This window comes from Leptonotus elevatus, chromosome 2, assembly GCF_054856555.1.
Source record: "Leptonotus elevatus isolate MCC_2025b chromosome 2, RoL_Lele_1.0, whole genome shotgun sequence".
NCBI lineage: Eukaryota > Metazoa > Chordata > Actinopteri > Syngnathiformes > Syngnathidae > Leptonotus > Leptonotus elevatus.
In genome coordinates this window covers 8774801-8788211 of record NC_141240.1, presented here as the reverse complement: position 1 = coordinate 8788211, position 13411 = coordinate 8774801, and the positions used below count along the sequence as shown (strand labels likewise).

The 13411-nt window shown below is 42.0% G+C and overlaps 2 protein-coding genes across 2 annotated transcripts in view; one reads left to right on the top strand and one right to left on the bottom strand.

The window, feature by feature from the left end:
• Positions 1-382: 382 nt before the first annotated feature.
• Positions 383-10542, top strand: LOC147178322 (transmembrane protein 163a). Its single transcript, XM_086067603.1, has 8 exons — positions 383-884; positions 2023-2142; positions 6213-6256; positions 6333-6424; positions 8071-8167; positions 9282-9393; positions 9477-9618; positions 9691-10542. The coding sequence occupies exons 1-8, from the start codon at positions 674-676 to the stop codon at positions 9749-9751; spliced, it is 879 nt and encodes a 292-aa protein (XP_085923729.1). The 5' UTR covers positions 383-673; the 3' UTR covers positions 9752-10542.
• mgat5 (alpha-1,6-mannosylglycoprotein 6-beta-N-acetylglucosaminyltransferase) overlaps positions 10478-13411 on the bottom strand; it is an 80158-nt gene continuing 77224 nt past the window's right edge. The window contains exon 17 of the mRNA XM_086067602.1: positions 10478-13411. Coding sequence (XP_085923728.1) covers positions 13213-13411 — 199 coding nt within the window. The 3' untranslated portion in view covers positions 10478-13212.

Here is a 13411-nt window from a genome sequence, read left to right as displayed (position 1 = left end):
AGGGTTATTGCCTGCATGTAAACATAGTCACTGTGACACATCAAGATTCTAGACTCTCCCGAATGGGGCCCTTGACTAACAGGCTTGTTGTCAAAAATACTAGCAACAAAATGAAGCATGCTTAACACAGGTGGCAGCAATTAGTTCTTTATGTTCTTTAAAAAAAAAAAAGTTGTGTTTTGGCGTATTTCCATTTATTTTATACATTTTGCTTGTTATTCATTTTATATGCATCAACTAGTTAACAAACAAAATGTTTGCTTATCCATCTTCCTGTTTTTTTTGTTTGGTTTTGCATAATCTTTCTTGCCAGTGGGCCTCAGAGGTCTAAGAGCGCCCCTGGGACCAGTACACAAACATACATAAACAGGGGAATGTACAAGGTGGAGTGCGGAGCCTGCAGAAGATTTTCGATATACCTAAATATTCAACATTACACATTTGATCATGAGGTCTTTCGAAGGAACGTCGTGTTCGATGGCTCTCAAGTGAGAAGCGCACCGTGAACGAGACTGAATGCATAATTATGTTGCGCAAGTAGACAGGGAGTCTCCCCCGGCTCACTCCGCCTTGTGTCTGTCTCCTCTCCTCCCGGTCTGCCTGCGTTCGCACCTCTCACGCGGGTGTGACATTTTCCGAGCGCCTCATAGGAGTCGCAAAGCAACGCGACGACATGACCGACTCCAAACTACCGGACTCGCCCGCCGCCCCGGACTCGGCAGCAGCAAAGGAGCCCACGGGGGGAACCGGTCAGTGCGAGCAGGAGGACTCCCCCAAGCAGCGAGAAGAAGACCAGCGGCGTCGCCAGGCCAGCAACGGCAGTCAGGGAGAGCTGATCAAGATGGACCAGGAGATGAGGATTACCGAGAGCATCGAGGACGGAGGTAAAGTTGACACTAGGCGGATACGCGCCACGGTGCGTAAAGACCATAAATATGTGCCAAGGGAAACTCTTCACACTTTTAAGTCAAGCGAGTCAGAGAGCATCTTGGAGAGGAACGCTCCGCTTAGCGTACTTCGAGGCTATAATAATTCACTGCATTTAAAATGCAGAACGTGAGACAATATTAGATCCCAGAAAATGACCCTGGGATACGACTTTATAATTTTAAACCAGTGGTTCTAAGCGTTTTACATCATTAAGTTAGCTAAAAAATTATAACTTTCCTCCCCAAGTATGATTAATATCTAATTTATTGAAACGTCACAGCATATAATTTATCCACAAACCAAAGTAATAAAAAAAAAAAACGCCCAAGTACAATACAATTGAATAGAAAAGTGTTTTTTCCCCCTACATAATCAGTGACACCTGTCAACTCGAGGAATTAACTTGCCTGGCCACACACCTACATCCAGCTCAGGTCATGAAAAACACACTGCCCCTTAGTGGTTGGAGGGTTAATAAACAAATCAAACATGGGGCTCCTACGCCAAAACATAAAGCTGCCCTATGGAGGAATTTGCCAAAAAATATCTTTACAATAGCCTTATTTGACCATTCGTGACTCAAAATGTATTCTAATGATCAGATTAACACCAGCTGTTCACAATGGGTACTCCTGCCAGCCTCTGGCCAATAGTTTTCAGACTGGTTTCCGATTTGAATTTCACATCCTCTATTTGCAGATGTGACGTCTTGTGCGCATAGTGTACGTGAGAAGGGAATGTGGCAGTTTCATTTTTCCACCACACGTGGCAGTAGCGATTCAAAATTCAATTTTCTGCATCCAGCATTCAGGTTTTATTTCATAGCGTATAGCTCTCTAATTTATTATTGTAAACCAATGTAACATTACGCCTAGCTTGAATGTTGCCACATGCGCTTAAATATCAGGAAAAAAAACTGAACTTACATGGTTCATCCATCCATCCATCCAATTAAATTGTATTGCACACAAATAAAAAAACAAATGTTTGAAAACAAACAGTTCCAAAAGATTCAGTACAAATCTATTACACTTAAAAGTTAACAGCAGCTGGATCCTCAAGAGTCACCGTGCTTCGTGTTCCTCCCTGCAGGTCTTCTGGAGAGCAGCATGCGCCTGAAACCACACGAAGCACAAAGCTATCGCAAAAAGGCCTTGTGGGTGTCCTGGGCGTCCATCGGGGCGACGATCATCCTTGCCATCGCCGCCTTCAGTGAGTGACTGGACATCCAAATGTCTCATAAGAACTTCAAATGAGTGAGATCTAATAGAAGAGCTGCATCGTATATCCAAAGAAAATGATGTTCATTTTTGATTGACACTGTTGGGAATGTATTCATTTGACCATAATGCTAAATTAAGAGTCGCTCGCCGCAGAGCGGGCCATCAGGCGTGGGAATCACCTGTAGCTGTAAGTCCATGCATCTTTCTTTTTCTTATTGGTCATAAGTTCCTGTCTTGTCTCATCACTGGGCCTTTTCTCCATTGCAAAGAAACTTTCCAAATATGCCTCTTTTTTTACTCATTTTGCTAACTTGTCAAATAGCATCAGCGCTACACGACTGAGATAATTAGCATCCGGACATGTGTCAAGACTCCGCTGTAAACAGAGAGAATCCCATCACTTTTCAAAATAAAATATTTTTAAGCCTTGGCTAATCAATTAACCGGAAGTATATTACGTTTTTTATCAATTTATTCAACTGTGCGGCCCGGTCCAAAGTGGCCCACGTTCCAGTACCGGCTCGCGGCCCGGTGGTTGGGGACCACTGATAGTATTCACTGACGTCACGGGATGACGTGATCTCAGCTCCATTTGGTGTGTCTAGTTTTACAACGTCTCAGCTGTGCTTCCGTTGTGTTTACACTGAGTGTTATTTTGTTATTGATAATCTTTGTTATTGATCTGCTGCTCAACTATATACTGATGTAGGGTCAAATTATGATATGGTATACTTTCGGCTTTTATTGGTTGCTATGCGCATTTACATAAGTCAATTCGAGGTGAAGAATCTCAGATTATTTGAGACCAAGTTAGCTCGTTCCCCGACTGCGCTAGCTACAAGTGCTAGCAAATTTACTACAACAACATTGTTGACTCGTCCCTTATTGTCATACAATTTGACTACAATTGGGAAAGGAAAATAGAGAGCGCAGGGTATTTGGAGAAATCTCAAATACTGATCTTAAACAAACTGGTCAGAACACACTTTTGTTAGACTTTGTCGGTTGGAAATATTTTAGATTAATCCTTGAAATCCATGTGTTTCTTCTCCGGACATCCAGTTCCTCTGTTCGTTCACATTTGACATTCCCTGGACCCATGAACGGCATGTGGGTCGCCGGGTCAATAGGAGCGGTTCAGTGACATCACGTGAATAGTGTGTACTGCATAAATTAATATATTTAAGCACAGTCTGCTTTACAAACATGGAACGACAAAAATCATAACATGAGAATGATTTTAGGTCACCAGACCATACAAAAAAATAATAAAAATAAATCCAGGGCGGAAAGAATGCTGTCATGGGAAGCCAATTTTTGTCCCTTTTGATGTCGCGTATGTGATTTGAGTTGAGAATTCAGTAGTTATTTTTGTGTGGTTGAACTGTGTGCCTTCATTAATGGCAGTTTACTGCAGGGTGAAAGTGAGTCCAATTGATGTTGTTGGAAAAACACGCGCCGTCCTGTTACGTTTGTTGGAGCGGTGGGCCAGTCGGTCATAGTTGGCCTCCGTGTCATGTGAATGTTAAACTGCTGGAGCTGTGCATGGCCTGCTACACTCTGACAAACATGAAGTCCCTCATTCTTGTCTTCAAGGAGACCTCTGCTTTTCTAGTTGGCCTGTTTCATGTGCAGCGTTATGAATAGAGATTTATAACCCCGATGTGAGTAATGTAAATGTGATGTCATCATCCAACCCGCTACCAATTTTATGTGGGAATTTCACCATCTGCTGCCATTCCCTGACAGATCTCTGTCAAACATTAGCATTGCACTGCATGCGTGTGAAACTTGTCATGTGCAGCAGTGCCGTGTTTGCTTTATCACACTGGTGTAGCTACTTACTGTACCTCTTGGCATGTTCATGGGACACCTAGAATTTCACTTCTAGATCTTATTGTCGCTCCTTGAGAGATTTTGAACGAGCGGGACTCTGGAATAGAGCTAAAATCGAAGTCTGTGTATGAAAAAAAACAACAACAACAACAACAACAACACCAGAGTTGAAGAAATCTGGAAATGAACCAGTGCGCTTGTCAGATGTGACAAGCATGTAGTAGGAGCCAATTAACTGCCGGCGGGCTCAGCTTGTAGACTTCTTGATGCCATTCATCCGTTTGGCTCCTAATGTAGGAACCAGGAAGTGAGGAGGAACAGATCCACATGCCTGAATCCGATCTGCAGCTAATGACATTCCAGGCTAATCACATTTCACGTGCAAGACCTTAGACTAGGAGTGGGCAACTTTTGTACCTAAGGGTCACATATGATGTTTAAAATCAGACAGATAGGCCATGTCATTGATAAGGAAAAAAATAAAAAGTAAAAATGTGTTAAAAAAAAAAGAAAAGTTAAACAATTGTTCAATAAGAAAAAGTCAGATGTGTGTACAGTGTACTGTATGTAACACAGTTTAGCTTACTAGATTTGTTTTTAAATATATACACATTTGATTTTAGGATAAAAGAAAGAAAGAAAGAAAGAAAGAAACAAACCCTGCTAAATGAATTAACAGAGTGGGTAACGTTTGGCTAGTGGGCCATCATTTTTCCCAACCCCGCCTTAGCCAATGTTCAGAGTGTCCTTTACATGCAAATAATAGCAGCAAGCCTCATGAGCATGAGACTTTCTCCCTGTTTGTGTTAGGTGTGTGACGCCTTGCCACATAGCCCCGCCCACTCACATATAGCGTTGCTTCCATGTAAACAACTGCCAGGTTTGATTTGCCAAATAAAGTAGCTCCAGTGTTTTTCCTTTTTCACACTTACAAGAGGAATCATGACATGACCAAGTAATAGGAAGCAATTTCTGATAAAAGACAGGTAAAAACAATATGTAGCGAGATGATAAAAGAGGAGGAGGAAATGGAGGATTTCACTATTTCTGGAGCACAAACGGCATGAAAGGGAAGAGAGCTCTTTGCGTGTGTGGTTGAGGAGGGGGTTGCCAACCCCCTAGTGACTCTCGCTAAAAATAAACCAGGGAGGAAAGGAACCCGCCCCACTTCCCATTTGCATCTTCCTTCCTCCTTTGCCTTCTCTTCCCTCTCACTCCATTGCAGGTGTGCAAGATTACATTGCAGCAGTGATTACTATTCACTGTGGCCTTGTCTTACATGCAGCCGGGCTTTTTAAAACATTTTTTAAAAACAGAATATTCCCCCCTCCCGGTGACAGTCACTAAACAGCAGAAGTGCGTTTTTAAGCATTTTTACAAGCATACCAATCCTCTAGGCGGCAATAGTTAACCAAATACTGTTCAATCAGAAGGAACTTCACTTCTACAAAACGTCAGACAAAATGTTGTTTTTAACTCATTCACTGCCATTGACAGCTATAAACGTCAAAAATTCATTTGAACTATTTCTATTAGTTTAATTTTTTTTCCACTTTTGTTAACAAGAGCATGAAAACATAGATTTTTTTTATTGTACATTTAGAAATTTGTGATTAATCATTAGTTAACTAGTTAAGTCATGCGATTAATTACAATAAAAAAAGTAATTGCTTGTCGCCCCTAATTTTAATTAGATTTTTTAAATGAATTTATGGCAGTGAATGAGTAAATTTTTCTTCTTCTCTTTAAAATAATAACAATAATAATAATAATGAAACACATGTAAACAGACAATACTAGGGTGAGTAAATAATAACGGAGCATAGAGGAAAAACAAAAGACACTGACACAGTGAATACAAAATGGAAAAGAAATTAAGTAGAAGTCTAATCAGTTTTCCAGGTGAGGGGAGAGATACCTAAGACTATCCAAACCACAAAAAAGAAAGCTATAAAAATCAAATATCGGGAGTTGTTCTTTTATATTTGGATTTGTGTGAACGAATATGGGTTGGCTACCACAATTTCTTCTGACACTGAAGCCAAACGGCTTAAACAACTCTGTTCTCTTGCCCAGTATTGCTCTTTGTGTATTTCTGTATAATACCTTTAATTGTATTTGTCCTTCTCATTTGCCATTTTAAAATGATTGCTGCTGACAGGTCATCTAAACCATGCAGACTGCTCCACATTATTGTGCATTTCATGTTGTGGTGTTTTCCAGCTGTTTCCATCATGCGACACAGCGCTTCTGCTTTTGGATTTGCTGTAAGTGGGATTCACATGTTTAAAATGTGTCTGAAACATACACGAATGTTGTTAAATCTCATTTGCGTGTCTTCAGTTTGACGCCACGCTGGATGTCCTATCCTCAGTCATTGTGCTGTGGCGTTACAGCAATGCCGCAGCCGTCCATTCAGCTCATCGGGAATACATGTGAGTCCTTTAATAAATGTCTGTGAGTGTGTGCACGGTCAACTTCGCTCCATCGCGGGCTCTTGATTCACGGTTGCATTATTTCCAATTTTTTGGGGGTCCAGTTGTAACCTAATTTTGTTTATTTTGATGTGTAGTTCCACTTTTAGCCACTAGGTGGCGACGGCACACTATTGTGTATAACACTGTACATTTGAAAGAAGAGCAAGAGAATAAGCACACTATCCAATATTTTGGTCTTATCCATTGCTTATCTGGCTCTCTCTCAATGTATGAAGTCGTTTTTTGAATGTTTGTATTATTTTAAAGTATGTTTAAATACCTTTAAAAATGAGTGATATAAATGCTATAAAAACATTCCTAGGGAGAAATAGGGTGATTCAGCGTTGTGAAGTCTGTTGTTTTATGTGAGTGTATGAGCCCTCTGCATCGGCCCTTTGGGACTAATTATAGACGAGCAGCTTGTATCTTATCACGCTACCTGGTTGAGTATTGTGTGTATGTGAGTGCGTGAGCGAGAGAGAGAGAGAGAGGGGAGGATCAAGGAAGGGAGAGAGAGGGGAGGTTGAAAGAGAGAGAGAGAGACACTGAGAAAGGATATCTATGGCACCAACACGGCAGAAAAATTATTTGCATATCAATCTCACTTTCCTTAATTAACATATATTATATATTGTAGCCCAAGCCAGATGACACTTGGGTCATATTTCATGTCAATGTCTGTTATCATGACTAGTATACTATCAACATATTAATTTGCTAAGCATTAGCACGCCTCCCTCCACTTGTGTGCTCTCGATTATTATCATCACAATCACCATCATCTTGCCACATTCACACAGTAGTCACTGCAGAGGAGCGGAATAATAACTGGTTGCCGTGGTAACACACTCACGATATTGAACCATCCTGACGGGAACAGAGCGTCAACCAAAAAGGTGTGCATCCTGCTTCATTATCCAACGTGATGCCGGCTGTTGCCTCGGTTACTGTCATCCATTCATCTTCTTCCATTTCTCCGGGCTCGGGTCGCAGGAACAGCACCTTATGCAGGGAAGCTCAGACTTATGAAATAGAAAGGTCAAACAAACCACTGTCAAAATGAACACTTAATTTGGATGACAGTCACAGTGATGAACATGGTGATGAGGGCCTGAACGCCGATTGCTGAATGTTGATGGTGACTTACTGTTCACTGTGTTTAGCTAGACGCTAGTTTACCGAGAAGGCCGGGGGTGGCCAAGTTCGGTCCTTGAGCGCAGCTGAATCTAATGATCAGCTCATCGGCAAGCTTTGCAGAAGCCTGATAACGATCCTGATCATGAATACGGTGTGTTAGTGGAGAGAAACATGGAAAACAGGCTGGACAGTGGCTCTCGAGGACCGAACTAAGCAACCCCTGGAGTAGGCAGAACAGAGGGACATGCGTACTAGATTCCCACATCACTCCATTTTTTTTTCTGGTTCCATACTTATCATACTTTTCTTCCCCATCACTTGTAGTGTTTTGCCAAACAAATAGAAACCAAAGAAAAAACAATGGAGTTAATCCTTGAAATGCTTCCTGAGTCTTGTAGAGTTCTTCCTTAGTTAGCAGAGGTTCTATGTGGTTCTGCAAATGATAACGTGCATCTTTTCTGCCACAGCGCCTGCATAATCCTGGGCGTGATTTTCATCTTGTCATCCTTGTGCATAATGGGCAAGGCCATCCATGACCTGGCCACCAAACTGCTGCCTGAAGTGGTAAGAGCAGATTATCGTTAAGCAGCAGGGTGAGAATTTAATCCCAATTGAAATCCCAGTTTATGTGAGATTACATTTTTGAATGAATTGGGCAACAACACTCTGCTGGTTTTCCATTGATTTTGAACTCCTCTGCTTAATATTTGACTACTTGAATCACTGAAGTGGAGGTCAGTCATTCCTGGCGTCCGGCACAGAAACGTTACTTTGTAGAAATAAGTACTGCACATCTTTGTACGACATTTCTAGAGCGGGTCCTAAAACGAAGACATCTGTTCGATGACAGGTGTCAGAAGAAACAAACTTTCACCAGGTGATCATGAACTTGCACATTTGGCTCCTCAAGTTAGTAGTGCTGGTGTCATTGGTCTTCAAAAAGCTTTTCCACCCAGTTGCCATGTAATGGCCGTCCGTCCCTGTGCAGACGCAGTGGAGAAAGTGTGAGTAGGACAAATTCGGAAATCTGGACGGAAAATATAGGATGATAGAATTTCAACCTCATCAGAGGTTTGTGGAACACCAGGATTGATGTAACTGCTCGGCACTGAAATCTTCAGCAAAAGATGATCCTCACTTACTGATGCTCCTTCGATTGCGCTTTTTCAATTCCACACAGGGATTTTTGGGTGTCAAAAGTAAATGTCAAAGCATAATTCACATTCTGTGCAGGGTTTCTGTCACACAGTCTGTTTTTTCTCTGGAGGTGGATGGGTGGGGGGATATTCGTATTTTTCTCCCTCCCATGGGCCCAAATGCCAAGTCAAGCTCGAACTACTGCGTCAATGTGTTGAATTTCAATGAGCTAAAGGTCACTTTGGGGCTTTCTTTGGGTACATGTGCCGACTGAGAAGCTCTCAGGGGTGGACACGTCAGTAACATTTGCCGGTCCGTCATTTATTATTCGTCAGAAGCCGGACAGTGGTTGGGAATGACTACTAGAGGTGAGTTGGGCTCATGTAGATTCATTTATTATACAAAAGGTCAAACATAATGCATTTACATATTCCAAGAAGCAATGTGAAATAATGGCGAAAGTATAAGCGGACCGAGTTCAGAATCTTACGAGGGATGCTGCCATTGCACTGTTAAAAGTCAAACCTTCTGTTCCCGCCAGGACGACTTCCTCTTCAGCGTCTCCATTGTCAGCGGCGTGGTCTGCATCTTCCTGGCTGTCATCAAGTTCATGCTGGGAAAAGTGCTCACGAGTCGGGCCCTCATCACGGACGGTACGCCAGTCGCACTCGGGGAGAGCGGAACGTGGGGGTCATCACACCGCAAAAGTCAATAAGCTGCTTGTTTCTCTTTGAAGGCTTTAACTCTCTGGTGGGCGGCATCATGGGCTTCTCCATCCTCATCAGTGCGGAAGTGTTTAAGCACGAGCCCATGGTGTGGTACCTCGATGGGACAATAGGTGTCCTCATTGGCCTTATCATCTTTGCCTATGGAGCCAAGTGAGTGACAAAGTCTTTGGCATGGTTTCGGCATGGCTTTAAAAATAAATGCCTTTGGCCTTCTATCTACAGGCTGCTGCTGGACATGATCCCACGGGTGAGACAAACCAGGAACTACGAGCGCTTTGAGTGAAGCCACGCCGTCTGGCTCACAGAGATGTGGACAAGCAGGGAGGGACTGGAGAGAGGAAGGGGCCGGTCAACACAGCCCCCCCCCCCCCCCGCAATCCACCCTCTTGTCAGAGACTCTCTTCAGATTCTATGTGCTGATACTATTATCCTCTACATTCATGTATGTGAACTGTGTTGAGGATGTTGGCCGTTTTAGAATGTAGTGTATATCAACCATCCTCCATATTTGATTAAGACGTTGCTGACCGAGATGGGGCTTCTCGGACAAGTGTACACAAACTGCTACGCCGCACATTGATTTTTCCCACAGTCACGCAAGAGGCCTGACTCTTATGTGGCAGTGCAGCAGGTCACAAAGGAGTCGGTATGTGAAGAACTGTACTGGTCTGCAACTTTCAAAGAATTAGATCGACATGGTAGCACCACTGACTGTAACTGAATGTATACACTGTGCTGTTAATCATATTTAATAAAGTCCTTAAGGATTTAGGATGAAAAGTAGAATCCAATTATGATCAATTGGATTTCATTATATGCGTGCAATTGTGAATTGTGGGCACAAAATCTTTTCAATATTCATTTTGTATTGTCCTTCTGTGCTCCATGTTCCAAATGTGGACATTTTTGTTTGATTAAAAACCATCCAGCTGGACACACTGCGGCTGAGTCTCAACATTAAGTAATTATTCTGTTCTGCTGTAATGTCAATGTTTAATCAGTCGGAGACTTTTTTTCACAGGAAAAAAAAACTTTATTGAAAAATAAAATCATATCCCTCTTACTCATTGAGAATTGTGAACACAAATTTTTTTTGTGTTATCCTTTCTGCCAACGGGAAACACTCTGGATGATACGTTACAGCACCAAAAAATACCCAACAAAACATTGAAGGTCATTTGTACAAAGGACAGCTTTGTACAAATGACAAAAAAGGATGAGCAAGCTCGGCCAATCCAATACACAACACTTCATGAACACTCAAATTGATATCAGCTGCTTCCTCAAATTATTTTCGAATGACCAATACAAATGTCATCTAATGAATGTTACGTACATTTGATAAATTTCATTAAAACTGCGATAACGGTTTGCCGCAGTTCCCCCTTTCAGATGTATAATGTAGATCTATTGTACATTTAAGCCACAGTGGTAAATGAAAATGGAGAGACATGTACATGCGTGTGTTAATAGGCATGTTCAAAAGTATAAGGCAAACAGGAACTCAACTGCACTGGCTGATGTCTCATTGGTTTAGACAGGACAGCCCGGTTTATACAACCACTGCACTCAACTGTGAACAGTAACATTTTCAACAACATGAGGTGTCCAGGCTGGTCCACTTAGCTATCAAGTACATGTCATCTTGTGCCACGGCACCAGCAATAGATTAAATTTGATGCATTACAAGCCAATACAATCCAATTTACTTTGGAGCGGTTACTCAAGGTGAAATATGTGGAGATTGTTGCATTACTTGGAAAAAATAAGCAGGAAACACGGACTTCAGTGAATTACTGCAGATATCTGGGGCTCGCTCGGAAACTGCAAATGGCTGCAAACTAACAGTTTTATCCATTCACAAAGCTCCCAATGCACAAGAAAGTTACCTAACACACTCATTATATTACAGATTTAAAACATATTAAATTAAAGAGGAAGAAATCAGAACACCAGATTGTGGTAAAGAAATCAGAACAGATTTGAGCTGTTGCTGGCAGATAAATTAGGGACTGGACTTTTATTTCCCTTGTTTATTTTTTGGGGGGTGATAATCAAAGCCTACGATGAGACGGGCGCGGTATCGTAAAGGCACATCATGCTCTCTGAAACATCGACCATGCTGCACGCCACTCATCTGTGAGGAAGCAAATGAATACAAAGTCTGAAGCAAAAACAGCCTGCCACAAACGATGTGGATATCTGGACTCACACTTGAGCTTGGCTATGAAACTCCTGCTGACTGTCGCAGTAAAGTGAGGCTGCTACTAAAGATGAGACGAATGAACTTAAATCACCCGTCATTAATGTCGAAAAAGCCTCCCTTGACTGATAGCAACCATACAGTGAGCATGTTTTATTGATAGAATCAAAGTATTGCGCCTCAACTCTCATTAACTGCTCAAACCAACAGAAGTATACAATGCCTCCCTCTGGTGGTCATCCATGAAAAGACATGTAAGCCTTCTGGGATATTTTCAAACTTCTCTCTATAAATAAAAGACATCTCTTTTATAAATAAGGAAACAAAGGTCAAGAGCAAAAACACGGATGAACATCAGTATATAAAATAAATAAAAACCTTTAGAAACCCATAAAAACAACGTACAGTGTTAATATTTTGTTAAACTTACGCAAATACAAATGTATAGTGCACTTTAACCTGTTGTTTGAATGCGAATATCTGCAAGCAAATTGTTGGCATTATTTGGGGGTGTTTTGTTTTCAAGGTTTCGTCTATGTTGATGAAGACAATTTTGCACCAAGATTTCCATGTCTCTGAGAAACATGTTATTACAATTGTTCTCTTGATAGCCTTGACAGCGATAGCACTGATACAGACCACAGTAATCTATTACATATGTGACATAACAATAATAATAATAAATCTGTCCATGGTGTACCATGTCCTAAATCCGCCAAGATAAATTGCAGCTTCTACGTGACCCTAAATAGGATAAGTGCTTAGGGGAAAAAAATAATGAATCATAAAAAAATGACAATCATAATCCTGCTACATGGCGACACCAAGGCAGTTATAGCCAGCGATCTCTATCGTGATCTTCCTACTGGGTGGAACGTGTAGGACCATTCGTCCAACTTTTGTCCTCTACAGTATATTCAGCATACACTCTTGCTCAACTTTACATTTGTACATAATAGGTATCTTTAAATTAAGTGTGCAATTTTTTAATAATAAAAAAAAAACTTCCATGGCAAAATATCCGCAAATAGACATTTCAGAAAATGATCATACCTTCAGAATAAAAATCTAGATCTCTATACAATAGTTGACTTTCATTACTTTAGTACAGAAGTTTGTTACAGTGTAAAACTAGCCATCTGTTTGTTTAGTATGTGTGTTGGGGGCGTGGGTGTTCCAGTGTAAACCTACCTAAAGAAAGAAGAGATTCAGATTAAGCAGGGCCGGGGGCCCGGGGGGCCGGGAGAGGGAGGGAGCAGGTCAGCTGGTGGGGAGGGACAGTTGGCTTGCGTGCGTTTCTGCTCAACCTGGAGACAAACTGGACGCCACTCACTGATATGTGCTGTCGTTTTTCAACAGTTTGTAAGTCCAAGATGACTCCCTTTGTTGATTCAAGTAATGTTACACCACTTCGGGTCAATTCCTGCAGAGGTGCTTCTCATTAAGCAGTTGACAAAACAATAAATATGATCAACACACAACCAGTCCTGTGGTTGTCTGTCCAAAATGCTTGCCTCAGAGGAGCCTGGCTGGTTTTGCTGCTATAGGCAGGTTTTGCAGAGTGCCACCTGGCCCTTCATGTAGTCACGGCAGGGGCAGACGCGCTTAAACGACTGGTGGGCGCCGGCGCAGCTGAAGAGAAGCAGGTCGGACTGAAAGATGCAGTGGCGGCGGCTCTCGCTGTAAGCTGGTACCACCGTGTCTGCGCTCGACTCCACCGTCTGGCAGTCCACGCCAAAC

What these genes read in the sequence shown, in the direction of transcription:
- LOC147178322 (XM_086067603.1), top strand. Translation starts at nt 674, where the DNA reads ATGACCGACTCCAAACTACCGGACTCGCCCGCCGCCCCGGACTCGGCA. An exon ending in CCTTGCCATCGCCGCCTTCA is followed by an intron (nt 2,143 to 6,212) that starts GTGAGTGACTGG and finishes GGTGTTTTCCAG; the next exon opens with CTGTTTCCATCATGCGACAC. An exon ending in CCAAACTGCTGCCTGAAGTG is followed by an intron (nt 8,168 to 9,281) that starts GTAAGAGCAGAT and finishes TGTTCCCGCCAG; the next exon opens with GACGACTTCCTCTTCAGCGT.